This window comes from Salminus brasiliensis, chromosome 13 (genome assembly GCF_030463535.1).
Source record: "Salminus brasiliensis chromosome 13, fSalBra1.hap2, whole genome shotgun sequence".
Taxonomy (NCBI): Eukaryota; Metazoa; Chordata; class Actinopteri; order Characiformes; family Bryconidae; genus Salminus; species Salminus brasiliensis.
The window spans coordinates 31593979-31621518 of NC_132890.1; the positions used below are offsets into that span (position 1 = coordinate 31593979).

The 27540-nt window shown below is 41.9% G+C and overlaps 2 protein-coding genes across 2 annotated transcripts in view; one reads left to right on the plus strand and one right to left on the minus strand.

Moving 5' to 3' along the window:
• The first annotated feature begins 366 nt into the window (after positions 1 to 366).
• ulk3 (unc-51 like kinase 3) lies at positions 367 to 20550 on the plus strand. The gene is made up of 17 exons (XM_072695697.1): positions 367 to 456; positions 1080 to 1209; positions 2281 to 2421; positions 3113 to 3233; positions 4434 to 4529; positions 4741 to 4884; positions 6051 to 6133; positions 6612 to 6767; positions 7163 to 7268; positions 10079 to 10119; positions 10231 to 10333; positions 11413 to 11477; positions 11563 to 11641; positions 14874 to 14914; positions 18385 to 18432; positions 18757 to 18814; positions 19547 to 20550. Exons 2-17 carry the CDS (start codon positions 1090 to 1092, stop codon positions 19561 to 19563), a joined length of 1419 nt encoding a protein of 472 aa, XP_072551798.1. The 5' UTR covers positions 367 to 456; positions 1080 to 1089; the 3' UTR covers positions 19564 to 20550.
• A 4309-nt stretch (positions 20551 to 24859) lies between these two features.
• Positions 24860 to 27540, minus strand: part of LOC140575040 (growth arrest-specific protein 1) — a 2944-nt gene continuing 263 nt past the window's right edge. Inside the window, exon 1 of the mRNA XM_072695170.1 lies at positions 24860 to 27540. This exon is cut by the window's right edge and continues 263 nt beyond it. Within this exon, the coding sequence (XP_072551271.1) occupies positions 26520 to 27299 (780 nt within the window). The 5' untranslated portion in view covers positions 27300 to 27540 and the 3' untranslated portion in view covers positions 24860 to 26519.

The window sequence follows — 27540 nt, forward strand, 5'->3', positions numbered from 1 at the left end:
TGCATTTCAGCATGTTATTATTATTGTTATTATTAATTAATTAAAAAACATTTATGTGTTTTTTTATAGTACGTAATCCATTTATATTACGTCTTTTATTTCTAAATTCGTTAGAACTATATTTGGTGATATGGCGACATCGTGTGGACATTCGCAGCATTTCAGCGTGCGTACGGTGTAAATAACAAAACATAGATACAGTGGAGGCACTCATATCAGGAATGTAAGCGCAAATTTGATTCAATCATGAATTTAATTTTGCAGTCGTTTAAAATCACCTCAGAGTTATGGTGGCAGTATTTGGTGGTGATACGAAGCGAGACCGCTAGAGGGCAGCATTTGGCCTTTGTTGAAGGATGCCTACGTCATTTTCAGCTGACAGCAAGCATGCACGGGAAGAAAACACTGGACAGCAATTCATGCACCTGAAGTGGCCTTATTTTTCGCGGAGAGAAGGTACAACTACTTTATGAATGTGCTTATTTACAGCAAATATGTTTTTTTTAAGTTTTAAAAGTCTCTGTGTTTGACGAGGGGGAAGTTAACGTCTTATTCGCCAGCTTGTTTTCCGGTCCACCTTAGCTAGATAAATATTGGAGCGATTACAGTCCAGCAAGATCCAGAATATAACTGTTGCTCCATTTGGACCAACTTCAGCCCTATTTTTGCTCACCCCAGGTTCCTGGTATCTGTCGTTGTTGCTTGATCATCAGCAGGAGGCTTGTTTCCCAACGCAGGATTCAGGAGTTAACTTTAAGAGTCAGGTTCAGTTCATCTGCTTCCTATAGAATACACTGAGCCCAGGTCCAGCCTGTCCAGTAGGATCAGACTGTCCTCCTGAGATGGTCTGTTCGTGGCTCATTTGGCTCAAGTTATCCAGCTTTACTCCTTAAATCCTGATTTGTGAAATACCCCTCAGGTGCCGGAGAAATCCAGAGAACACAAACACCAGCTTCATCAGTTTCATGTAGAGCACACACACAGGAATGACCCCTGAAATGTGACTGAGGGTGTGAACATACAGGTTCCAGTAGATCCATATCATGCGGTACTGTATCTGTGTGTTCTGATCTTGTCAGGTGCTGGTGGATGTGTCCCGTCCATGGAAGCATGGCTTCGAGCTTTGCTCCACCAAAGCTTGCCGACTTCATTCTGACTGAGAAGCTCGGGAGTGGCACCTATGCAACGGTCTACAAAGCCTACAGGAAGGTGGGTGGGATCTAGATAAGGGTGACTGGTTTGCCAGCATTTGAACGGCGTATCAAGTATCCAGACACTGCTTCCACTTAGAGAGTTCAGTTACTTTAAGGTGCACCCGCTGCTGAGGTGTACAGGCCTGCCTTTGTGTACGCACAGCTCAATGCCCAATGGCAAGCTTCAGCTAGAGGGGTATAAAGTCCCTCAGCGTTGAGATTGAGCTGTGGAGCAGTGAAACTATGGTTCCTGGAGGGATGGAGCTCCATCCAACATCCAACCCAACATCAGCACCTGACCTCACTGAGGCTGTCGTGCATGCATGCTGTCAGATCTTCTGAGTAATGTTTTAACATCTAGTGTAAGAATAGAAAGTGGTACTGCAGTAAAGGAGGAGAAGAAACGTTGGGTAAGCAGGTGTCTACAAACTTTTTTGGACACATAGCGGATGTATATGTGTGTTTGCTTGCTTGTTTGTTGTTCAGGTCAATGAATTATCTAGTAACAGGAAGTCTGAGAGACCAAACTAGCTTAATGGAGCAGTAAGTAGTTGAGTGATGCTGTCGTGGGCCACCCCCCCAACCTAATGCAGTTACTTATGAAGGATTATCCCATCAGCAAGGTCCAGAGTGCAGAAGTCCAGTCATATTGGCTCTTATTCATCAAACTTGTCTAGTCCCTGTAGAGAAGTACTGCCAATCGAATATGAATTTCCGAGGCAGATAAACATAAACCTATTGGCTGCTGAATGAAATATGTTTATATTATTATATATAGTCATGGCCGAAAGTGTTGGTACCCCTGAAATTAAGGATTTCTCCCAGAAAATTATTGCAATTGCTCATATTTTGTTCTGCTCATGTTTATTTACTTTGTGTGTTTTGGAACAACACAAACAAGCAGAAAAATAAAGGCAAATATGACATAATTTCACTCAAAACTCATCAAAATATCTGCATTTAATGGGGTTATGTTAAAATTTGCTTGTGAAACTGTGAAAAATATGATCATTAAATGTGGTATAATCCAATCTGAAAATGACATGCTGACGCCAGGTGTTAACAGTCTGTTTGTTGGTTTGTTTAGATTGACAGCAGAGAGGCGGTGGCCGTAAAGGTGGTCAGCAAGAAGAGTCTCAACAAGGCTTCAATGGAAAACCTGCTGACGGAGATAGAGATCCTGAAGACCGTGCGCCATCCACATATTGTGCAGCTTAAGGACTTCCAGGTAGATAATGTGCATCACAGTAATCAGTTTTCCTCAGGTTTGTGAATAAGTTGGAGTGGTCAGAAAACACTAGCAAAGCAGTAATGACACTTTTTTTAAAAGCCTTTAAAACTATCAGTGCAGTGGGTATTTTTTACCCAGTGTTTGCAAAAAAGTAACCGTGAAGGAGAAAAAAAATAACTGGAGGAAAAATCTGGTAAAAATGAATAAATGAATAAAATAAGATCATATCCTAAACGACTGATTACCAGTCAGCGGCTTGTAGGTAATGCATTACACAGCTGCTATTATATATAGGGCAATTTGCTCTAATGTGGGACCCCTAAGCAAATGCACTCGCACAGCTTGTCTGTTCCCTGTAGAGATGTATTACCAATAGAGTACCAGTAAGACTCTCTGGAGCAGGTAAACATGAACTTATTGGCACCATGTCCAAAGCCAGGTGTGGGCTAGAGGGGTATAAAGCCCCCTAGTGTTGAGCTGTGAAGCAGTGGAATGAGGAATGGTGCTCCCTCCAGTACTTTTGGGATGAGTTGGGGAGGGGGGTTGGGTGATGATCACCCAGCAGCCTGACCTGGAGATAAAAGGGTTTTGCATGAGAGTGATATTAACTACTTTGGGCATATATATGTGAAATATTGATGGTTAGAATACGGCTGTGGTTAAATTAAAGTGTGTTTGTGTGTTGCAGTGGGACAATGAGAACATCTACCTCATTCTGGAGTGGTGCTCAGGTGGAGATTTGTCCCGCTTTATCCGTAGCCGGCGGATCCTGCCTGAAAGAGTGGCTCAGCGCTTCCTCCAACAGATAGGTAACATAATTTTTCAGTAAAGAGGAGAAGTAGCTGTAATAAATACTGAACTTTAATTCAATAATGTGAAAATCAATGTGATCCATTTAATGGGCTTCTACCTATTCATGTGAATTCAGCCCAGTCTTCACGTTCAAGAGTTGATGGATCTGAATGATGCAGTAAACAGTGTGTGAGCGTGTGTGTGAGCGTGTGTGTGAGCGTGTGTGTGAGCGTGTGTGTGAGCGTGTGTGTGTGTGTATATATGTATTAGTGGTATCTATTAAAAAGTTTAATGGCATTAATCACAACAATATTCCGTGATGAATTATGATTCATCAGAAGTTAAAATGCTAGCATGTCCTTTTTTTTGAACAAAGTGAGAGAGAGAGAGAGAGAGAGAGAATGAAAGTTAGGAGAGTTAGTTTAAAATGTTATATAATTAATATATATGTTAATATAATATATAATTAATATAAATGTGTGTGTGTGTGTGTGTGTGTGTATGTATGTATGTATATATATGTACATGTAAATATATATATATATATATATATATATATATATATATATTAGCTCCACTTACCACATAGGACATTTATATCATTCTTTTTCACAGCAACGTATGCACACACACACACACACACACACACACACACACACATACATACATATATACTTTCTGAAATTGTATTGGCCCATTATGATATGCTAATTAACTAAACAAGAATCAAACATGTCTGAACTAATTAATTACATTTATGGTAAGAGAAAAACTGTTTAAATTAGTTGTTTTTTTAATTTTATTAATGTTAATCACTTTACGCTCTAGTCCTTAAGGACCTCGACACTGAACTGTGTTTTTTCTTCCATCATATGACTCGACTGAGGAACAGGAAGTGTACTTCAGTTGTACACTTAGCTGTTCTGGATTCAGGTTTCAGAACCTGCTGTAAATGGTGTTTTGGTAAATGGTAAGCAGCCTGAAAGTTTTGTCCAGCAGATGGTGCTGCTGTTCTGATTCATGTGCATTCTTTTAAAGGCCTGTTGAAGGCAGACCAAATCTCTGACCAATAAACACCTTGTTTCTGTGTTTACGGACTTACTTACCATTTATTGGTGCCATTTCCACCCAGTGCTAAATACCCAGTCTCAGAAATTCAAATGCCTGCATCACTGAAATGTGTGTTGAGTCTGTCTGACTTTACGTTGTGTCTCCAGCCTGCGCTCTGAAGTTCCTTCATGAGAAGAACATCTCCCATCTGGACCTCAAACCTCAGAACATTCTGCTGAGTGGCAGTGTGCTGAAACTAGCAGGTATATACAACATTAGAGTCTTCAGGCTCAGGTAAAAGTGCTGTTGTAGATTGTACATGTAGATCAGGGTACATGGCCATTTAGTGTAACCGAGAACACTATCATGCTGGACAGACTTTTGCTGGATCATTTTTCCAAAGAATTATGCATTAATAATCTTATTTAATAGTCATCTATACATTCACCCCTTTGTTTTCCTCTCCACGTATAGATTTTGGCTTTGCACAGTACATGTCTCCATGGGATGAACAGAGCGCTCTAAGGGGTTCTCCTCTCTACATGGCTCCAGAGATGGTGTGCAGGCGACAGTATGATGCAAGAGTGGACCTCTGGTCCGTAGGGGTCATCCTCTATGGTGAGACTGCTGGCCTGCTGTTTTATCTTTGCTGTTTCAAAGCTAAGGCTAATTTAAAGGCAGAGCCAGTCACTCAAACTCAAAGCAGTAGTTTGGCCAAAATTGGTATTTTTTTCATCCTAAATATAGTCCCACAGTCAGAAAATTGCTCAGGGTTGCACTGGATATATTGAGGCTAATGTAGCTAACAAGTAATAGAAGCTTAATCTTACCAGCTCTGTGAAAACTGTATGCCTCTATCATTGCACACCTGCCTCAGACTAGAGAGCAGAGCTATATTAGTGTGAGGTGTGGGAGTCTCATATGGTCACAGGCTGAGTGTAGAAAAGAGAGATCTTCCAAGTAAGTCTCAGAATGACAGACTCCACTATTTACTTTTTATGTGAACTGGAATAAAAGCAGAAAAGAGAAATAAAACAGTGACTTTTGGTGAATAAGTTATTCATCTTTATTCTCTTCTCTTCATTGATAGTTAGTAAATGCATAAAACAACCTCAGGCTGAATTTATATACATGAGTCAAAATCGATTTTTTAATCAAATTGTAAATAAACCACACATAAATTCAGCTTATACTTATAATCCATCTACGCCAGTTTAGTTTCTAACTAGCCGAAGGGTGAAGATGCGACAGGAAAGCATTTTGCCACATGGGTAAAATGGAATGGAATAGAAAACATTTGTCATTGCACAAGTAAAGTGAAACTGACAAAAAAATACACACATCTAAAAGAAAAGCAGCCCAAACACAGTGAAAGCACTTAAACCACAGAAATTACTTCATATTATTTTTATGTATTTTAATGTTTTTAATCAATGTTCTAGACTATAAAATGTGCAACCATCTGAGAACGCTCCTCATTGCTGCCGGCTGTGAATAGTGACCTTTAAAGACACCAGAGGGCGCTCTGCTGGACTGGTAAAAACAAAGAATCGGAACTAGATCGGGCTTAATTTTAGCCGAGAGCTGATCCATTAAAATACTCCTGGATTAGCCCGATCCCAAAACACTGGATCAAATCAGACATGGTTACTGCATAAAAATCTTGTTAGTGGGCCAGTTATCTGAAAACCTGGTTTGGACTATGTTTGAAATACAGCTAAATTTGAATAAATCACTGAACTGCTTGTGTCTTACATGCTTTTTTTGTGTGTCTTGCACCTCAGAGACGCTATTTGGCCGAGCACCGTTTGCGTCCCGTTCCTACGCTGAACTGGAGGAAAAAATCCGCAGCGATAAACCAATTGAGGTAAGATCAACCCACGAAACAGGCTATATTTCATTTGGTTAAATAAAGAGCACAGCTAGTGGGTGATAATTTGGTCATGCAGTCTGCAGGTAGGAGCAGTGGTGGACATAAGCTTCTTGTTAGCTACACTAGCTTTGTAGCTCCAATGAAAAACCAAGCACATATTGTGCACCTATGAATGAATGAATTTGGCTGAACTATGACATTTAGGCTACAGGGGAAATTGTTGATGGTGTGACCTACTGTGGTGTAGTTTCTGTTTGGTTTACCAGTTGTCCTTTCTTGGATCACTTTTGGGTAGGTACGGACCACCACATAAGAGGAACACCCCTCACGACCTGCCTGATGTTTTGGTGCTGATACTATTTATAGCAATATCAGAAAAGTGCATTTTGTGTCATGTATCATGACCACAACAAAATATTGTCATATTACCCACCTTCCACTACCCACTGAAATTTGTGTGTATGGTGTTTAGCTACCTTTCGGTGCCAGAGTGTCCAGAGACTGCAGGGATTTGTTGCTGAGGCTGCTGGACAGAGACCCAGACTCACGCATTTCATTTGATGAGTTCTTCCTGCACCCGTTTGTTGACCTGGAGCATATGCCCAGCGCCGAGAGCCTAGGCAAAGCGGTGAGTTTTTTGTTTGTGTGTGTTATTAAACCGTCTCATCCCCCAGCACATCGTCTTGTTTGTTGTAAGTCATTGTAATGATCTGAAGGGTTTGATTGCTGCGCACACTCCACTGCCCATGTGTGAAACAGCTGTTGGTCCGCTAGCAGAGGCTTGACAAATCCTGACTGAGAGGATGATGGTGTTTTAGACTGTGTTTGTCTTGTTTGCTTATGCATTTACATTTCAGCCTAAATACAAGGCCTGTAATTACATCCATACACAGCTATGTGAATGCTGGTTGGATCTGTGTTGTAAATCTAGGCTAAATACCCCTTTATCTTCCCCTTGCTCTTTCTTTTTACTCTCTTTTGCACTTTCTCTCTTTCTCTCTGTCTCTTTCTTGCCTTCTTCAGAAGGAGCTGGTTCTGCGGGCAGTGCAGAAGGATCAGGAGGGTGAAAGGGCAGCTGCTCTCTCTCTCTACTGCAGCGCTCTGGAGCACTTTGTGCCTGCCATCCATTGTAAGAGCCATATACTTAACATTATGCATACCTAGAATATGTACAAATGCCAAAACATTTCATTTGAAACGGATGGTCATCATCTTTTGTCAGTTTCTCCTATAAGTTGAGAAGTTGTGGTCAGCTACAGTATGGGGTCTTCTACAGTTCTAGTTTAGGTTTGAGGTGCTTATTCCAGTAGATGAGCATCACGGCTCTACAGAAAAAGCTGTTGGCATGTCTAGTTGTGTTGGCTTTGATAGGACTGAGTCTTCTACCAGAAGAATACTTCAGAAGAGGTGACGTGAGAGATGACTGAGGTCAGCTGTAACCTTGCCAGCATGCTTCATGATCCTGCTGGTGTATGTGTCAAGAAGTTTTGGCAGAACACAGCTGAGGCTCCTCTCTTCTGTCCTGATTAAAGGCTGGGGTTTGGCTTGTTCTTGTGAGGTGGAGGATTTACACATGATGGATATGGATAATGTAAATATGCCTTAGGAAGAACATCCTGTGCTGTGCTTTCTTGGCTGTGTATACACTTCAGGTCCCAGGATAAGGTGGTTCTCAGGAACTTGAGTGACACCACAGTGGAAGCTAGGGGTAGGGTTGGGTTTTGCTCAACTTCCCTTTGTATAGGCAGACTTGTCACTGTTGACGTTAGTGGTGTCATACTCAAACTTCATGATCTTCACAGATGGGTCCCTGGAAAAGTAATTGTTGGTGTCAAGACTGTAGAGAAGAACTGAGACTAATGAGGGTCCAGGTGTCTGACACCTGCTGCCTTCTGTTGGTCAGGAAATCAGTGATGGCTCAGACAGTTTAATCTGCAGGAATTCCGGCGCGAGAGTGTTAAAATCTAAGCTGAACCTGGACCTAGGGTGGATGGTGGGACTAAATCTGGTTTTGTTTCCTGAAGAGCCTTGTAATGTTTTGTTCATTAATGGTGAGATGAGCTGGGGGCAGAGGTCGAGAGAACCATGGTAGGGGGAGGGGAGCAGTGGGTTGAGAGAGAATGGCTGGAAATTGTCCTTTACATTTTCAGACCTGCAGTAGGCTAGACAGGTGGTCGTTCAGAAAAAAGGGAATTTTTCCTCTCCTGGAGAATTTTAAAACTGCAGTTAGGACGTTAGCAGTGTGACTGTCTTGGAAGTTTCTCTTTTCTTCTTTTCCAGTATGTATTTGGCCTCTTTGTATAGAATTCACTTCCCACTTCTGTTCCCTATGAATGCATTACAAACATTACAGCTCCTCCTGGGGGTTTCCAAGAGAAATGTGGGATATAACCCCTCCAACGAGTCTTGTAACTACCCCGGGGTCTCCATTTAGTAGGACATACCTGGAACATATCTAGTGGGAGCTGAGCAGGCAGCATTCCAGTGGGATGACCAACCATCCTCAACTGACTTCTCTCAATTCATAGTATCAGTAGTTCTTTACCAAGGCTTTCCTGATCTCCTCACTCTATCCTGGAAGGTATCCTTTGCCACTCTTCATAAGAACCTGGTTTCTGACGCTTGACCTTGACCTGGTGAAGATCAGAAACTGCAAAATAGAGTAATTGACATGCACTCTGCAATTATCTGATTATTCAAGTGGTCACATAAACAGCATACTTCATTTTGTAGACTGGAGTAAGGTCTATAAATATGAGGATCGCTGGATTGAATCCCGGGTCTTGCTGCTTGCCATCAGCTGCCAGAGTCTGAACGAGCACAATTGGCCTTTCTCTCCTTCACAGGGGTGGGCTGATAACCCTCCTTTCCTATATTACTCCCAGTGTGAGGTTGGTGAGCACAGGCATCTGTTAACTATTGTATCTGAGCTATGGAGCCGCGCTTTCCAAAGAGCATGCTGGCTGTCTATCAATACTGCATCAGTGGCAGTCATGTATCAGAGTAGACTTGCACATGTCTCTATCGTGTTGGGGACATTGCTAGTGATGGGGGGCGTTTAGGAACAGGGATTGGGTCAGATCCCTAGTTAAGTAGAAAACAGTAAAAGTATTCTCGGATTTCTCTGGCTGCACATGCACAGAAACAGACCTGCACCTGCGGGACAGCGACAAAACACTTGCAGAGCGATGCTGAAACCAACAACATGATCGACAAAATGAAGGATTTAAATATTCCTCATCTGCTAGGTGATGTAAGTTGTTGTGATGAAACACCCAACACCAAAAACAACATGCCAGTCAAGTTGTCGTGCACCAGAGTGGAAACTTTGACATTCAGAACCATGCAGATGAAAATGTCAGTGGAGACTTGACTAACATGGTGTTATTGGGATAGTGGCACTTCCTTCAAATGTTTCCCTGCTGTCAAAACACGATCCCAGAAACACAGCAGCTGATGGAAATTACATTGTACTCTGATCATGTGTATTTGAGGAAAACACTAATCCATATAGTGGTGTGGCCTTCCAGATGTCGAACTGTGCACTTTGACATTGCAGAAAATTCCAGAATATGTGCGCACACACACACAGTCCTAATCAGGTCCTGGGCAAAACACTGTCTGCATACTGCATACTGTAAGCTCCCTGAGTATCACACTCCTCAGGTAGAAGTATGTAGTTTTGAGCCTTTGGTCTTAATTAGATTTCCTGGTCACCTCATTATTAGTTATTGCTCAGTTTAGTTTGCAAACAACATTTCCTTCTTCTGCCTGATGCCACTTCATGCCTTTCTTGTCTGTTTCTGTCTGGATATTATTGATGTTCATGCTCCAGCAGAACATCTGATTACTTTTCTTGTCGCTTGGGTGAATCAGTTCCTTTATTCTAGTTGATCAGTTGGTATGTCAGTCAATCTTGATTCATCTTTCTTTTCTCAGACGAGACAGACAGGCAAAGAAAAGAGACTCTCAGACAAAGGGTGAGTAAAGTACGGTTTTTATAGCTTTTTATTTAGAGGTTGTTGTGTTGTGTGCTGTTGTGCTGCAGAGAGTGGCTCATGTCTAACTCAGCATTTTAAAACCTCTTACAGGTCAACCAGTATGTGTCTCGAGCTGAAGAACTCAAAGCTCTGGTGGCTTCAGACAACAGAATCAGCTTTGAGAATGCAAAATCATCCAGGGATATATTAAGGGGTAACTATGTTTGATAATAGTCTTTATAAAGCCTTACCCTGGCATCTGTCAAGGGGTGGATATATTAGGCAGCTTAATTGTGAGGTGTTAAAAGCAGGAAAAATGGGCAAGCATAAGAATCTTTGAACCACTTTGACAAGAACCAAACTGCAATGGCTAGACGACTGGGTCAGAACATCTCCAAAACATCATGCAGGGCTTGTGGGGTTTTTCTGGTATGCAGTGGTAAGGACCTACCAAAAGGTGTACCACATACCCCAGGAGGCCTTCAGAGGTCCTTGTGGGTTCCATGGCTCGAATGATCAGATCTGTTGTGGCGGCACAAGGGGGGACCTACCTAATATTAAGGTGTTAATGTTATGGCTGATTGTTGTGATTTACATTCAGTGTACGTTCTCTGTCAAGTCTATTGTTTCATAGGGGCCCCAGGAGGTCCAGCGGGCTAAGGTGCTGTCACCATGATCAGGTCGCTGGTTCGAATCCATGTCATGCTGCTAGCCATCAGCCCAGAGAGAGTGCAATTGGCCTTGCTCTCTCGAGTATGGGTAAATGATGCATTGCTTTGTTGCGGTGCCGGCCGTCACTGGCCTCTGCAGGTACATTGGAGCAGGGTATACCACACTTCCCTCCAGGCACGTTGGTTGTCTTGCAATCGGCGTCTTGACTGCGCACGCTTTAGAAGGGATGTGTGGTTTTCTGCCTTCACTGATTTCGATGGGGAGAAAATCGGATAAAATGAAAAAAAGTCTAAAATTGTTACACTTATTAATTGGTTTTAATGTCAGAAATTTTAAAGATAAAGAGGTTCAAAGAATAAACAAGCAAATTGGTGAGACCAGTGGGAAAGACAGTCAGGATTAAAGTACTATAGCACATAAGCAAATCTAAATGTATGCTTGCAAATGCTGGACCATCGCTCTTTTCTAAAGAACGTTGGGTCACTGAGCCAGGTCTAAAGTGAATTGCATCTGGGTTGTGTTGGGCTGAAATCTTGGGTACACTTCTTAGACTATGACAAATGACACACCTTTTGTGGGGCGAACCATTCAGTCTGGTTTTTGTTTGTTTTTCTCACCTAGAAATGTCTAAGGATCAGCCTCGATTACTTGCTGCACTGGACCTGGCTGCTGCTGCTGTAGCCAAGGTGATTGCCATAAGTTCATGCTAAAAATGGCTACTCTGAGTGGTACACTGTGGGTCCTGTAGTTGTAATGCCCTGTGCCCTACAGGAGGATTGTGGGTTGGAGGATTACGAAACGCTGGATCTGTATCAGCAGAGTCTGGGAGAGCTGCTTCTGGCCTTGGCTGGTAAGAGTCTATCTTTGTATGTATTCAGAGTGCCACCATGTAGCACGCCATACACATGGCGTAAGGGATCACGAAACTCAGGATTCGGATCAGATTGCTCAGCAAAAAATAAAAAAGTGACTTATTTTGACACGGTTTGTTCATTTGTATTAGTAACTCTTATATTCTGACATGGTCTGTTTGTGATGTAGAGGTTGATCGATTTTTAGGAAATAAATGAAGATTTGAGGTATTTGCTGAGATGAGATTGGTGACAGTTCTGGTCCAGTATTCATTAGCAATGTTAGCCTAGCATGTCCTGTTGCAAACTAAAGAAGTACACTACAGATATTAGAGATGTCTTGACTGCATTTGAGGTGAATGAGATATAATCTTAGTTAAAATTTCCACCATATGTGTAAGCATTTGTGACATTAAAAAGCGATCAATTATTTATAAATTAAAGAACACACATTTTATAATCTGTTTTTTTATTACTCAACAGAACTTAAATATTTCAGTGTTGGGCCAAAAAAAATTGTAAAACCTCTTATTTACACCACGAAAGACACTTGGATGAACATAAAGAGTGCTGGGGCTTTGAGTATCTCAGCGGTCTAATATGCTGCCACTATGGCCAGGGAGTCACAAGGTCTCTCTCCCTCTCTCCCCTCATCACTCTTTTTTAAAATTAATTAATACTTAATAATTTTTTTATACTTTATTTTTCAGAGTTTTACAGAGAAAACATAGGTCCAACATAGTACTATGGTACACACATTACATCTCACATAGTCTCTGTTAAAGGGACTATTTAATTTCCTAGACATTTTCCATTCATTTCTCCCTAGTTGGGGGATCCTGCAGCATCCATTTTCTAGTTATGGTCTTTTTAATAGCTGCCAACATTATCTTTCCTCTCATCACTGTTGAAGCAACGTTGGCTGGTGCAGGTGTCTGTTAGCTGGTGCAGTTGAGCTGGGGACCCAGCACCGTCCTCTGAACATGTTGGCTGCCCGGCGATGAGTTCGATAAGAGTCGTTGGCTGGCTTTGCATGTATTGGAGGAGATATTTTAAGTCCTTACCCTTCTAGTTTAGGGAGCATTGCTAGTGCTAGGGGGAACTACGAACAGGTTCATTGACAATACCATATTGGCTGAAAAAAGGTGAACATTTGATCAAACACTTGAGAGAAAAAAAAACACAGCTGTTCTATGTTCTACAAAGCCTCTACAGAACTTTTGCAGGTAATTTTTCATTCTTAATTGAACAGTAACACTTAAAACCAAACAGTTTAGAAGAATGCAAGGTGTCCTAAAACTTGCTCTGTGCAGTGTATAGAGAGAAGAGATACAAATATAAGCTGGAAAGTCTTAGGGTTACAGTTTGAGAGAGAGAGAGAGAGAGAGAGAGAGAGAGAAAGCGCGCTAAAAGAAAGTTGGAAGCCAGATGTGTGTGTGTGTGTGTGTGTGAGTGGTTTGGAGAGAGAGAGAAACTAAGAGAGGCTGTGCCAGGGCAGTGTGTGTGGTACTGCTCCGCTGCCATCTGGATCCCATTCAGTGCCGCTCGCCTCCTCTCTCACTGTTATTAAATACTGGAAACAAATGAAAACTGTTATCTCTCAAAGCACTCTGCGCTTGAGCCAACGGCCCTGGGGATAAAGAGGCTGGGGTAGGCTCGAGACCACCCAATCCACAGTGTTTGCATGTGAGCAGCACTTTGGCCAAAAAATGCTGCTAATAATGAATGGAAGTTAGCAGGGTGAGCTAGCGTTGTGAGTTGTAAATGCAGTCTTACTAGATTTTCGACCATTGTTGGAGTAAAGGTTCAGCTGTAGATTTAGTTTACTCAATAGTCTCCTTACCGTAAATGCCAACACATATTTAATGTCTAAAGCTTGCTTCTTAAAATCTACAAAAGTGCAAAAGTTGCATAGCTAAAAGCAGTAGCACTGTCCATCAGAGATGGGGAGTCGAGTCAGTGACTTGATGGGGCCTCACAGTCACCCACCAAATAGTGGAAATAACCACCCTTGGCTTGGATGGCACTAGATTTTGTGGCATGAACTGTATAAGGTGATGGAAGGTGTCTATTATAGAGGTTAACTGCTCCACAGAGGCTCATCGTTTATTCAGTACCACTTACCGAAGTTCTCGTTCCTCTCTGGCATCAACGGCCCGTGGATCACTGCTGTTATGCTGTTGGGAGGCATTTTAGTGTGCGAGAAGTCCATTCTCTGTACTCCTTCACTATGGCAGCTCTAGAAAATTCCACAAAGTTATCGGTATTTGTACATGCAGCAAACCCTGTCACGTGCCCTGTCATCTGTGACATACCGGGGCCAAGTTCATATTCTGACATGACTGTGACAGTGGGCGAAGTGTGGTAGCATCTTTGTGGGGTTTGAGTCAGGCGACTGTGACTGCCACTCCAGAATCCTCCAGGACTTCTTCTTCTAAAATCAAGCCTTGGTGGACTTTAAGGTATGCTTGGGATCATTGTTCTGTTGGAAGGTCGAATGATGCCTAAGCTTCAGCTTCCTCACTGCAAGCATTAGGTTTCCTCTTTCTTTTAGGTTTCATATTTTCTCATACTTGATTGAATCCATCTTGCTCTCCACATGCTGCAGGTTTCCAATGCAAGTGGAAGCAAAGTGGAAGCAAAGTAGTATGCTTGATCCCTCCTCCTCCTCCATCCTCCAGACATACAGCTGATCCATGGGCCTGAAAAGTTAAAAATATTTTGGGCAGAACTAAATGTGACGTCAAATCGGCCAAAGAAATAATCCTAATCAATAAAGATAATGCCTTCCTCCGCATTCAGCCTTTTGCTTTGATCATAATGCAGCAGTAAGATTCATCTAACCTGCTTCCCCCAGCAAACAGGTTCCAACTAAAACACACCAACACCTGTGTTAATTAGCATGTATTTGCCTTTTAGTAAACACAGTAAAAACAGTCTGTTCAATATAAAGGGATAAAGAGAAATGTCAGTTACAAATGAATAATAAATGTTTTTGGTACATAACCTACTACAGACATTATAAGTGACAGTGGAAAAACATATATAAATAATTTGTATATGATGTGGGCCCCATTGCCTCTGCATTCTGTTACTAAATCTAGTAGCTAGTTATAAAAGGGTAATAACCATGAAATGAACTAAGTATTTGTGACCATACATGTGAGGTGTGCTGGGTTAGATGATTGATTAATCCTTTCTCTGTCTCGCTCTCTTTTCTTTCATGTGCAGCCGAGTCTCAGGGCCGTAGGAGGGAGCTGCTCCACAACGAGGTGGGTAAAAGAAATGTATAATGGATATTTATCCTGTATTGTGGTGCTGAAGGGCTTAGGTACGTGAACACACCGTAAACCTTGTTAGTACAAGTCAGTGACTCCATATATCTCCCTGACACACTGAATATTAACACATGTGTCTCTGTTGGTTTGGCGCCTGATGATGTGCTTGTTCCTTTGATTAGCTTACAGGGCCCAACCCTTTTTAAAGTTTACTAATGAACCATATACAAGAAGTTCCCCATCATACGGAAGAACCATTTGAACACTGCGGTAAAGATGTTGCTAATTATCTGATAGTGATGTTAATGCTCCGATGGATATGCTGGGCAAGGCTGGCAGCTGTTGCGATAGCGTTTCTACTGACAGCGATGCTAATGCTGCAATAGCGATGCTGGGTGAGGCTGGCAGTTGCCACGGTAAAGAGGTGAGGAGCAAGGAGATGCAACCTTACAGACCTGGATCCATTTTTAATTTAAGGAGTTAAAACCCAGTCATATACTAATGTTTTTGGCAAATTACATGTTTTCTGAATGCATATATTCTCTACAGGTAACACACTTTTACATATGCCATGCACAGTTACTGTTTATTTCCTTAATATATAAATATAAATAAATAACAGCACTAAATGTGGAGCGTACAAGGGTTATTGTATATTTAATATGCTTTATTCCATTTTTTTAATCTTGTATGTTAAACTTGGCAACTAAATGTGCATTGTACTCTGAAATGTGCAGAAAAATATACGTTTGTGATTTATTCACTTATTTATTCTTAGAAAGTCAACAACACATGCCCTTTAAACAGGGGCATCCCAACTTTGGCTCAAGGCTATACTTCTCAGTGAATCGGCAGTGAGACAACGCAGTTTGCACACGATGATTCATATTTTACATTCTCTTATTGCTCTCTCTTACAGTCAAACACAGAGCCTGATGGACACACATTTACATGCATTTGTTGCCACTTTGTGTCTTTTTTTATATGCTTTATTTGAGGTCTAGAAGCATCATAGTTTATCTTGTTCTGTTGTCTTTGAGTCTTGTTATTGTTTGGTGAAGTCCGTTTTTATCATTTGGCCTTTTCCCTCTCAGAGAAACTCTGATTACTTGATATAATGGTCAGAATAATAATCAGCAATCAGTGCTACATCAACACAAGTAAATTAAAGACTCATACACTGCAGTTGTGTTATTGTAACATATTGTGTTATCTGTTTATGGGACTGGAACTTTAGCAGAAAAGCAACCGAGCAATGTGCCTGGGTCCAAACACGACTGTATTCTACATATAAACAGTTTAGTGAGCGAGAGAGAGAGAGAGAGCGCGAGGGGTGGGAGATGAAAGTGTGGTTTTTAGAGTATTCCCATTTGAAGTTTTATGAGCCCTTAAATAAATTCAGATGCGGCCGAGTTAACCAAAAGCAGAGCTTTGTGTGTGTGTGTTGGTTGCTCGTTAGGCCTGGATTCAGTGTGTGAACCATGTGTGATTATTGTTTTGGCTGTATTCTTAGAGTCCCAATCCTGCATTTATGATGCCACATCATATTAACAGAATACACTCTAAAATGCATGTTTGACAGTCAGGAGATGCAGCTCCATACAAGAATCTGACCGGGACTTTAGAAATGTTCACCTAGTTTAAATGAATTGGACTTACTAATATCAGCCATGACCTTAGTACCATCGGCCTAATATGAGTAGTTCTGCCGCCACAGCAGATCTGACCAGATGAAGGTACTGTATTTCACTTCACAGAATTGGTGACTGGACTTAAAAAAAGCTGCTTTATACAAAACAAGAAATTCTTATTCTAATACTTTTCACTGGATTTTATGTTCACCAGCATCTGTTCTAATGTGATCTGGAGTTTGTACAGTACAAACACTCTTACTGTTGAGAGAAATGTTTTTTTTAACAATGTACTGAGGTGCTTAAAACATCTGCATAGTACAGGCTATCCCAGACTTTCACATGTTCCATAGTTTTGATATTATGAATGTTATTGGTTACATATGAATGTTATATGAATGAAGTGGTCATAATGTTTTGGCTTCCCTGTGTGCATGCTATACCTGGCCACGTGCAGGGCAAGAACTGTGGGTATTTAAGGGATTTAATCATTTTTTCCTACATTCAAAATATTTCCACTTAACTGAGACATTTGTTTCTTGAAGCGTACCCAAGGATTGTCTGAAACAGATGCCCAAGTTTCCAAGTACATCTGTTATGTCTTATAATTGGTGTGTGTTTGACTCTGTGGAGTTACCAAACAACATGACTTTCTTTGAGCACATTACTCTGTACTTCTGTGGCTCTGTTTCTAGCCAATGGACAGCATATTAGTTTCTAATGTTTCTTGTTATTGAAACAGGTCGTTTAAGCATTGTGTTTTTGAGCCCTGCCTTAACAAACCTAGCTCATGTAATACTTAGCTTGGATATCAGGCCATTGATGCTACACTGGATTAAGGTGCTGTAGTGTTTAGTTAACACAGACACTTGAGTCACACAAGTGGATTGCGCCTGAGGCTTTGTCAAGGCCAAAGCTTGTGAATAGGCTGGAAGCTGGAACAGGTTTAAAAAAGGGCTGGATTGTGTTGCTGATTTAGCCTTACAGACTCAAGGCTGTCGCATGATTGAATGACTTTAGCTTTGGGTTATTATGGGGTCAGGGTGGCCTTGCCTGTCATCACTGTGCATCTGACACTGTGATGACTGATTTGCCCTCCTGCAAAGATCTAGCCATTAATTATAAGATGCATTACAACGCACCAAGGTAAAAATGCTCCAAGGAGAGGCAACCAGTGAACCGGCAACAAGGTGATGGACAACCAAGGCTCACTGATGCATGTGGGGATCAGCGCACCAAAGTTAGCCAACAACTAGTACCAATCAACACCAATCAAGCACCAGTTGGTTGCCCATCACCTTGTTGCCGGTTTAGTGGTAGACCTTACTTGGAGCATTTTTAGCAGGTAGTAACCACTGCATACAGAGAATACTCCACAAGACATGTTGTGTTGGAGATGCTCTGGACCAGTCATTTAGCCATTACAGTCACCTTCAAAAACTAACTGTTCTCGTGCTGCCTAATATGTACATTATATGGGCAAAAGTATTGAGACACCTGCTCATTCAGAATGTAAAGTAGCTGAATGCATTCATTTGAAGGGGAGTCCACAAATATTGGACATGTAGTGTGTATCCCATCCCTTGACATGTGCCATTGTACTCAGATTATTAAGGTTATGCACTTCACCTGTCAGTGGTTTTAAAGTTATGCCTGATCATGATGTTTATTATGCTATATAATAGTCAGTGTCTGAATAGTGGTCAATATCATGGTAGAAATTCGAATGGAATCATGTTACCTACCCTGATGTATCTTTTTTCCCTCAAATATTGCAGTTTTTCTATTTGTCATTAATGTTTTTAATGAATGAATTAATTGTATTTTTTACAGATTAAGAGTTTGATGAGTAGAGCGGAATACCTTAAGGAACAGATTAAGGTAAAGTCCCAACAGTGCACACCACTGGGGTTAGCATCATTGAGGGTTTTTAACCAACACAGTATGGTTAATAAAATGGTTATTAGGATTTTTATCTGTTTTGTCTTCATTGTAGTATATGAGCTTTTATAATTTTTATAATATATAAAAGACCCATAATAAGCCTCAAGTATATAATATACTTTGTCATTTCTGTGTGACAAAGGTTTAACATGGTAAATCTAAATTATCTGAAGGCAAACCTTTTGTTTTATGTTTTGTAAACAATTAACAATATTTTTATTCATTCTTATATTTATGTAAAGATGGTTTTGTGTGTTTTAGATCCGGGAAACCCAGACTGATGTGAATAAGGACCTTGTTTCTGAATCTGTGCGGACATGTAAGTGTAGAACTCCTTCTTGTTGTTCCAAAGAGGAAATCGTATTACATACCACAAAGCAAATGGGGGCATATAATGGCTTGCTGTATTTCTGATTAGAAAGCAAGCACGAGAAAAGCAAGTACCTTGCATGGAAAGGGGGAACTGGCATCTAGCCCTGGAGCCGGGTCTGGGGGTAGTGTACCCCATTCAGGGTCAGCCCAAACAAGTAATGTGGGACAACCATGTGGACCCACCAGCCGCGATGTTCGGATGTGGTGGAATGCCCATTGACCAAGGGTATAAGAGCCCTTGACGTCATGGACATACTTTCCGGCAATGGAAACAGAGAGCTGAACAATAAAGCAAAGCTCTCGATTTACCAGTTGATCTATGTGATCTCTCGTGATAGGGTGAGGAGCTCTGTTATCGGGGGAAGGTTCAAAGTAGAAATGCTGCTTCTTGAGAGGAGCCAGCTGAGGTGGTTCTGGCATCTGATAAGGATGCCCCCCGGTCGCCTCCCATTTATGATGTAGCTGGCGTGACCCAGTGGGAGGAAACCCAAATGGAAGCCCTAGGACACCGCTGGAGGGATTATATCTCCCGGCTGGCCTGGGAGCACTTGAGGAGCAATTAGGGGTACTTGCTGGGGACAGGGATGCCTAGACTTCTATGCTCACCCTATTGCCACTGCAACGCTGAATGTCTGAGTTCCAAGTCTTAACACATAGCTTTCTCCTGTTTGTCACTCAGCGTGTTGTCTACAGTAGCTATAGCTGCCTCTAACCATGGATGAATCTGGCAAGGCCACACGAGCATACTGGAGGGTGACCCTTTGGCTTTGGATCGGAAGAAATATGATTGGATTGCCGGGGTGATCACATCTGCCCTCAACCAGTCACACAAGTTCACCACGGCTGCTGCTTTTCCAGCATGTAGCATCAGCATTAGGGCTAGTCAGCTTGCTGGATAATATGGTATACTGTACACAAGCAATGTTACAAACTGATGTTTTTACACATTACTGTACTTTCATGCTTTTCCTCTCCGGTCATGTAACTGTCTTAAAAGATTTTGCTGAGGTTTGCAGATGTTTTTATTGCAGAAAAAAATACCGCTGTACACAAAAAGATACACGAGGGAACTCCTGAAAATGTGACAGATCCTTAAAAAACTCAATGTACCCTTTTTTCTATTTAAACTTTACTTTCTGCCACTTCAGGCTCTTTTTCTCTGCCATATATACACACACACACACACACACACACACACACAGTGAGCCTCACCACAGCTCGTCCGCAGAATAAGTGGGGCTTTGGGTCCATGTGGCTTTCCTCCCTGTTTGCTCTGCTCTTGCATTTACTTTTGGGCTGCCACACATCAAGCGCTGAGACTTTTTCTTCTGCTCGCCTCACGCGCCACTGGTTAACAGTTTAGATTGGTGGCGCGGCAGTAAAAAACAGTAAAAACACTGTGAAGCTCTGGACTTTTCTGTCTCCCAACTGTCCAAAACTGACATAAAAAAAAACGAAGCACTTAAGCGTGGATGGGACAAATTAGGTACTTTCAATGTACAGGCGGCTGTTATTAGAAATGTGGTTTACTTCATGATCTACTATTTACTGTATGCTGGAGAGACACTGGTTTTCTGTCGGCCTTGTTTGTTTATATAACCCTATTTTAATGTTACTATTTTTGTTTGAATTATTTATGAAATGTCTGATCTACAAATGAAGCTAATTAAAGAGTCATTACACCCCCATGTCATTCTTTGGTAATTAAAAACTGGCATCTATTGTTTTGTAATAATAAGTTACACCACTGTTGTGGTGTTGTGATAAGACCCCCCTCACCCAAACACATATGCAAATCAGCTAACCAGTGTCCCTGCACCTTGATGAAGCAGTTTAAGTATTTAATGGTTATATGAGTGCAAATATGCAAAGCAGACCTTAAATACATAGCCACAAGTTAATCAAGCTGTTCTCTCTCCTACCCTAGACATCGTTTCTGCCTTTTTTCACCTGTTAATGCAAGAAATGACTACCGCTGCAGCAATGCTCATTTCTGCTAGCCGGTCTATGAGGATTTAAGTGTTCCTTAGCATTGAGCTAACGAAGCCAAATAATCTTTTCCACACTTATACCGTATTATTAACTTAATTTATCTGTCTAACTTCATAATCTATCTATGTCATTTCATTCAGGGAAGCTTCTCTCTTTCTAAATGTGTGTGTGTATGTGTTTGTGCTGAAAATCAAAGAGAATTAAGGTAAGCCAAGGAGCTAGGTAGAGAAACTGATGTTGGGGATCGTGGAACCAACAATGCCCTCTCCTTATCATCTCCTTATCTCCGTGCTCCGCTGTTTGGTGACTTACAGGCATTGTAGAAAGGCATGCATGCATTACACCAGCATTACTATAATGCTGCCAACAGGTCTTATTTGGGGTCACAGTGAAATAAAGGTGACTAACAAAGAGCAATACTACTTTCTATATTTGCTTTTTTGCACTGTCACTCGTCACCCAGTTTCCCTGCCTAAAGTGTCCAAAGTGTCCTTCCAATTTGGAGCATTTTTCAGACTTCAGGGTGGCATATAGTACTGTTTTAGCTAGAGCTGCTACTGTTATTACTGTTTCTGGACCCAATTACATTGCACTGCTATTTTGTTTTTAATGGACATCACTGTCATACAGTGTAAGGCAAGTATGTAAATCCATTTGAAATTATTTACCAAATCCATACCGTTTAAGGCAATTCTTTTTGTTCATGTTTATAGATCACATTATGTTATAGGCTAACCAGCAATAGAAGCTTAAAACCGCTGGGTTAGCATTGCACAAACTTGCCAACTCACGTCAGGTTTTTTAGTCCTTTAGTCTCTCAAATAAACTTACTCATGTGATTTTACTTTAGCGTGGTCCCTCCCGGCTGGTGTAGCGTAGTGGGTAACAACACCACCAAGAGTCCTGATTCAAATGCAAGTTGCTCTGCATATTAGCGTCAGCCAAATGCCATAAGGGTCGATGTAAACTTGAAGGGGTCTGAAAGTGTTGGGATGATATAGACATGTTATTAGCATAATGCCAAATGCCATGCACAATATTGCATTAGTTTTTACCCATGTTACCCTTGTACGTGCAGTGCAAAACTATAGAAGCAAACTTTGGACACCAAATGCATTGACTGCTGCCTTCGACTTGAGGTACAGAAGGGGAAACGGTGCAGGTTTGAGTTTCTGCTGTACTTTTCTCCTGTTAACTTTCCTCTCTTTCCTACTCACCAGAGACCAATCTAAATAGTCTCGCTCTAGCGTGTATTCATACTTGTTCTCATGCACTTAAACTGTCTCACTCTCTCATACACTCATACTTTCACTCATACACACACAAGAGCTCACAAAGCGGCACTGTAGAACCAGTTTGCTTGATTTCTGCTGGGGTCTCTTCTGGCCTGTTCTGGCTCTCTCCCAGCCACAGTTTAGACTGGCACTGCAAGAGAGACTGTGTGTGTGTGTGTGTGTGTGTGCGCGCGCGTGCAGAGAGGGTTAATCCTTGGAACATGGAGCCCTCATCTATACCACACACACACACACACACACACACCCCCCAACAGTATTCATCTTACACTGACATGGCCGTCATGAATAGAACATTGTATCCATGGGACACAAAGCTAGGCCTAAAAATCTGCATCTCAACTCTTCCCAGTGTGTGTGTGTGTAATGGGGATTGAAATATGGGTCTGTCCCAACACCCAGATAAATTAGACACTAAGGCCCAGCTCCTGTTGGCCCACACCACCCTGCCCCCTCCCCCTAACTTTCCTGCCTTTGTTTGTTTTGATTTTGTTCCCAGAAGCTGGCTGCAGGGGGACAGGCTACAGAGGGGGAGGGGGGAGAGAAATGTGGAGCAAAACTCAGACGCATGCCTCCAGTGAGTTGTTTTCACAGGGAAACTGCCTTCTACACTCCTACACCTTCTCCTTAAAAGCGTACAGCATCCTCTTGTAGAATGTGGTAAACAAATGATTAGTTAGAGCTACATCACTGGTTATAAGGGAACCTCACGGTCAAAGGGCATATTAGGCAGCAAGTGGTCAAGCATAAGAATCTGAGCTGCCCTGAAAATAGCCAAACTGTGATGGCTAGGCAACTGGGTCAGAACATCTCCCAAACATCAGGCAGGTTTTGTTGGGTTCTTCTGGTTCAAGGCTCATTGATGCAATTCATAAAAGGTCCCACCTCACAACTTACAGGACTTAAAGGATCTGCTGCTAATGTCTTGGTGCCAGATTCCACAGGACGCCTTCAGAGGACTTGTGGAGTCCATGCCTCAAATGGTCAGATCTGTTGCGGCAGCACAAGGGTGGCCTACTCAATATTAGGCAGGTGGTATTAATGTAATGGCTGATCATTGTGACGTTATGTGACATTGTGAACACAATCACATTCCACAGTGGTCCCGCAATAGGCATGAGGGCCAAGATTGTCCAGTTATTAGACCAGAAAAACTAAAGGTGGATGTAAAACCGAAAACTATAGTCACGCTTGGGGATGGCCTGTTTGAAATGTTTATTTTAGGGCCCGTCCACATGCATCTGGATGAATCCGGAGGTATTTGTCTGTGTTTTGGCCTCTTGTCCACATGAAAGGTTGTTTTTGGTCAATCAAAGCTTTTCCAAAACACTCCCTCTAAGTGGACAAAATGTGGAGCTAACAGAGCTTTATGAAATTTCTACATATGAACAATGTAAATACTGTTCTACTACAAAAATATAATGCTCTAGGTAGAGGTAGGTTAGAATCTTGCGTAGTACACTACAGTAGTGTGTAATTTGGGATTTTCTTCCTTATTCATTGTGTTTTAATGTCACTGTTTATGAGGTACTGTCGCTCCATACAGGTTTGACAAACGCTCTGTTTTTAGAAATATCTGTACATGTGGATGGGAACAGGTAATAGAGAAATAAGCCAGATAGCTAACATTACTGTTAGGAAGCTAAATATCATGTTTGTATTTATTAGCCTCAACATCATCAGGATTTTAGTTAGTAGACAAAATTCCTTGTGAGAAATCATTTAGCCAGCTAGCATGAATATATTTTTTTACTTTTAGGTATTTGCTAGTTTTACTTACAACATATTTAGTTTTGATTTATTTAGATCAGAAAAAGACATGTGGGTTACTGTAGCTATGGGTTGAAGCTATTTACTTGGTCATAGTGAACTTTCACGGCTTTGTAAAGAGGAATACAAATGCCAAATCGAATAGCTTTACAATTATACTTACATAAGATACATACTTTTTATTTTGTTCTAACTGGTTTAGGAATGTTATATTGGGATTGAAACACAAGAAAGCTAAATCTTTGATTCAGCTATATTGTTTGCTTAGATGGATCCAGCTGATTTGTTCAACGTTCCCCAGCTTAGCTCTGCTAAGCTTTAGCATTATACTAATTACATGCCTTAATCACTACACACTTTCCTAAAACCTCATTGAGTTCTAAAGCATCTCAGATAGAAAATAAAGGATGTCCAAAATGTCTAGATTACAGGAGAAGGAAAACACTTTCTCAATGGATGTAAAAACTTAATTTCAAGTCATTCTAGAGCAGTTTTTGGACCATTCATCATTAAATTCTGAACAACTGCCAGATTTAAATTATATCAAAACATGCAAACATGGAGACCCATGGTTTTTGCAGGACAGCAACTTTTCTGGTCAACAACATGTATCAGCCATTTTAATGTCCAAATTCTGTCTGTATTTATTTATTTTTGTCCATTTTTATTGATAACAGTGAGGCATTTGATGTCAGAAACCACATTAGTCTAGTCTATTAGAGATTCTTAGGAGCTCAGTGTGGTTTAAGGTAAGTGTGTGATGATTTTGGCGTCCAGTTAGTGTAATGCTAAAGCTATGAGCGTCCATTACTTGACTACATAAGCCTCATCCTCGGTCTTTGAAAACTTTTGCTGCTGCTGAACATTTGCTTTAATATCGTTGTAATACTCTAAACGGCATATTCTGATATTATTAACCAACTGAACAAGCACATATATACACATTTCACATTCAATTTTATTCCTTCATCATTTAAAACATAAATATATTGCTTTCTGTACATACAAGGTTTGTGACAATTCGACCAAATACCTTCACAACATTCAATCACTGTTTGAACTAGAAACTGTTACAAAGTTAACACAACTAATGTGGGTAATTCCACATTAGAGAATGTGTCCACAACTCAGACAATCGCTGACTAACGTAGTGTGGCGATTTTTCTGCTTCCAGTTCGTCAGAAAGCAGCCTCTCTTTTTTTTTTTATTCAGAAGAGACTGCAAACAGATCTCTCATTCATTTCCCTTCTCTCCAAGCAAGGCCGAAAAGTCAGCAGACGTTTGAAGTCACGGAAGGAGGGATTCTGCTACTTTCCATGTGCAAGAGAAATTTCATACAACCCAATTACTTCAGAGCACAAACAATGGTCCAGCTCAGAAGCAGAGAAGGAAAAAAAACTGAGAGAGAGAGAGTGAGAGAGATCAAGTATTTCCTTTAGGAATGGGGGAGGGAGAAAAAGAGAGGAAAGAGGTCATGCCAGGGGATGATTCAGTGAAATGAGAGAGTGAGAGAGAATATAGAGTGAGTGGTTGAGGGGGGGAGGGTATTTTAGTAGCCTGTGAAGAGGCTCTCCACTTAATTTAACAACTTGATCCCGAAACCTGCTCTTTTCTCTGGCCGTCCACTGCAAATATTTGAAGTGTAATGGTCACCACAATGAGCGTGTGGGCAACAAGAGGTCTGCAAACACCCACCAAGCAAGTTCACTGTTTGTCTTAAGTCTTACTAAAAAAGAGACACACTTTAGGCAGCAATGGGGTGAAACAAAACACTAAGAGCGAGAAGGGGAAGAAGGAGGAGAGTCTCTCACCAAACTCTCACAGCTTTCTATCAGAGAGGCCACAAATACTGGAGTTTAAAGGAGTAGTTCAGTGTTTTCTTTTTCATTTAACGTCTGCATGTGTAGCATCTGCTCAGTTACGGCAATTGATCATTTTGACACTTCCCTGTAGTTAGGAAAGGTAAAAAAAAACATTGACTCAATGCTAGCTTATTATAGAAGCCAATCCAATGGGAAAAATGCTTGAAATATGTGACTATAAAACAAAACTTGAAACTATAAACATTCCAAGCAATCCAATCAAGTGCTCACTGGATTCAACTCTACATTTGTCGTGGGTCAGTGATCTTTCTGCTCTTTTTAAGTAGTATGAAAGCCCTTCGAAAATACTGCTTGGTGGCAATCAGCCATGACCAGACACAGAAAGATTACATTGAGGAACGCTGCAATATTCCTTTAAGGCATATTTCAGTGAGGTTCTAGCTTCACTCTTGGAACATAAATTCCAGGCCATCTTCTATTCCTTAGCTTAAGTCTTTCATATAAGCCAATCCACGCTGGACAGTCCTGGCCAATGCGAAACTCCCTTGCAACCTTCTAAATAAGCCTTTTCAAAGCTTTTGTCCATAGCCATGATGCTCATAAAAAGGCAAGAAGAGGGGCATAGAAATGCATCAATCCTCGTACTCTATGCACCCTTATCTATAGAGCATCTTCATTAGACCCTTTGGAAGCACTCTGAACTTGGATTCTGAATTTCCAGTATCAGAGCTCAGACAGTGCTGGCCATCACCATGTGGAGAAGAGCCAGGACGGGTCAAGCCTCAAGAAAAGTCAGCAAGACTAACCCCCAGATCAGAACTATATGGCCTGAGAAGCGCTTGCCCCCCGAATACTGAACCACAGCATCCGCATCCACCTCTCGCTCGCCTTTAGCTTCATAATCTTCATCTTCATACACATCGTCCAGGCCGTCGTGGTCAGTGTACGCTCCCCGGTCCCCGACAGAGCACAGCTTGGCCATGTTCTCCTTGACCACCTCGCAAAACGGCCTCTCCACTCCATCACATATGCACTTGTCCAGCATGGCACCATCCGGCATGAACAGCAGCTCCTCAATAGTGGCCTTGCAGCGGGCCGAGCACTTCCTGCCGTTGAAAAGCTGACCGCAGGAGGACAGGTAGGCGGTCAGGGACGACCGGCAGCTGAGGTTATCTTCACAGCGCTGGCGAGCCTCGGTGCAGCCCATTCCACCGGGGTGAGTCCTTGGCAGGCACGGCTCAATGGCCTTCTTGGCCCTGCGGCACTCCACGTCCTGCCCGCAGTCGCAGGTCTCCAGGTCTGGCCCACTGAACGTCTGGTTGAGGCGGACGAGGGCCCCTATGCAGTGGCTCGGACACTGCCGCCTCGTCCCCCTCAAGTTTCCGTCACATGCCGTCAGGTACTGATTATAGGCCAGCTCGCAGTCTCGCTCTTGGTGGCACCGCAGCAAGGCCTGCCAGCAGACCAACTGGCCATTCAGTGTCACCGTGAGCGAGGTGAAGACAAACAAGGAGAAGGAGAAGAAGAGCGCTGGGGGGCCACACGGGGCCTCCATGCTGGGGGTCCCTGCAGCTCACAGGTATGCACTGACTTTGCAAAGTCAGCTTTCCTCCACATTTATTAGCCCAAGAGTGAGGGTCGTAAATCCCAATGTGCTCCACATGCCACAGGGGGAGAGCTCACCAAGTTAATGTCCACCATCTAAAATCCTTATGTTAGGTCAGAAAGGAAACTTGGAAAGACTCATCAGGAGGGATCCGGAGGCCTGCTGTACAATGCTGTTATCAGATTTCCTC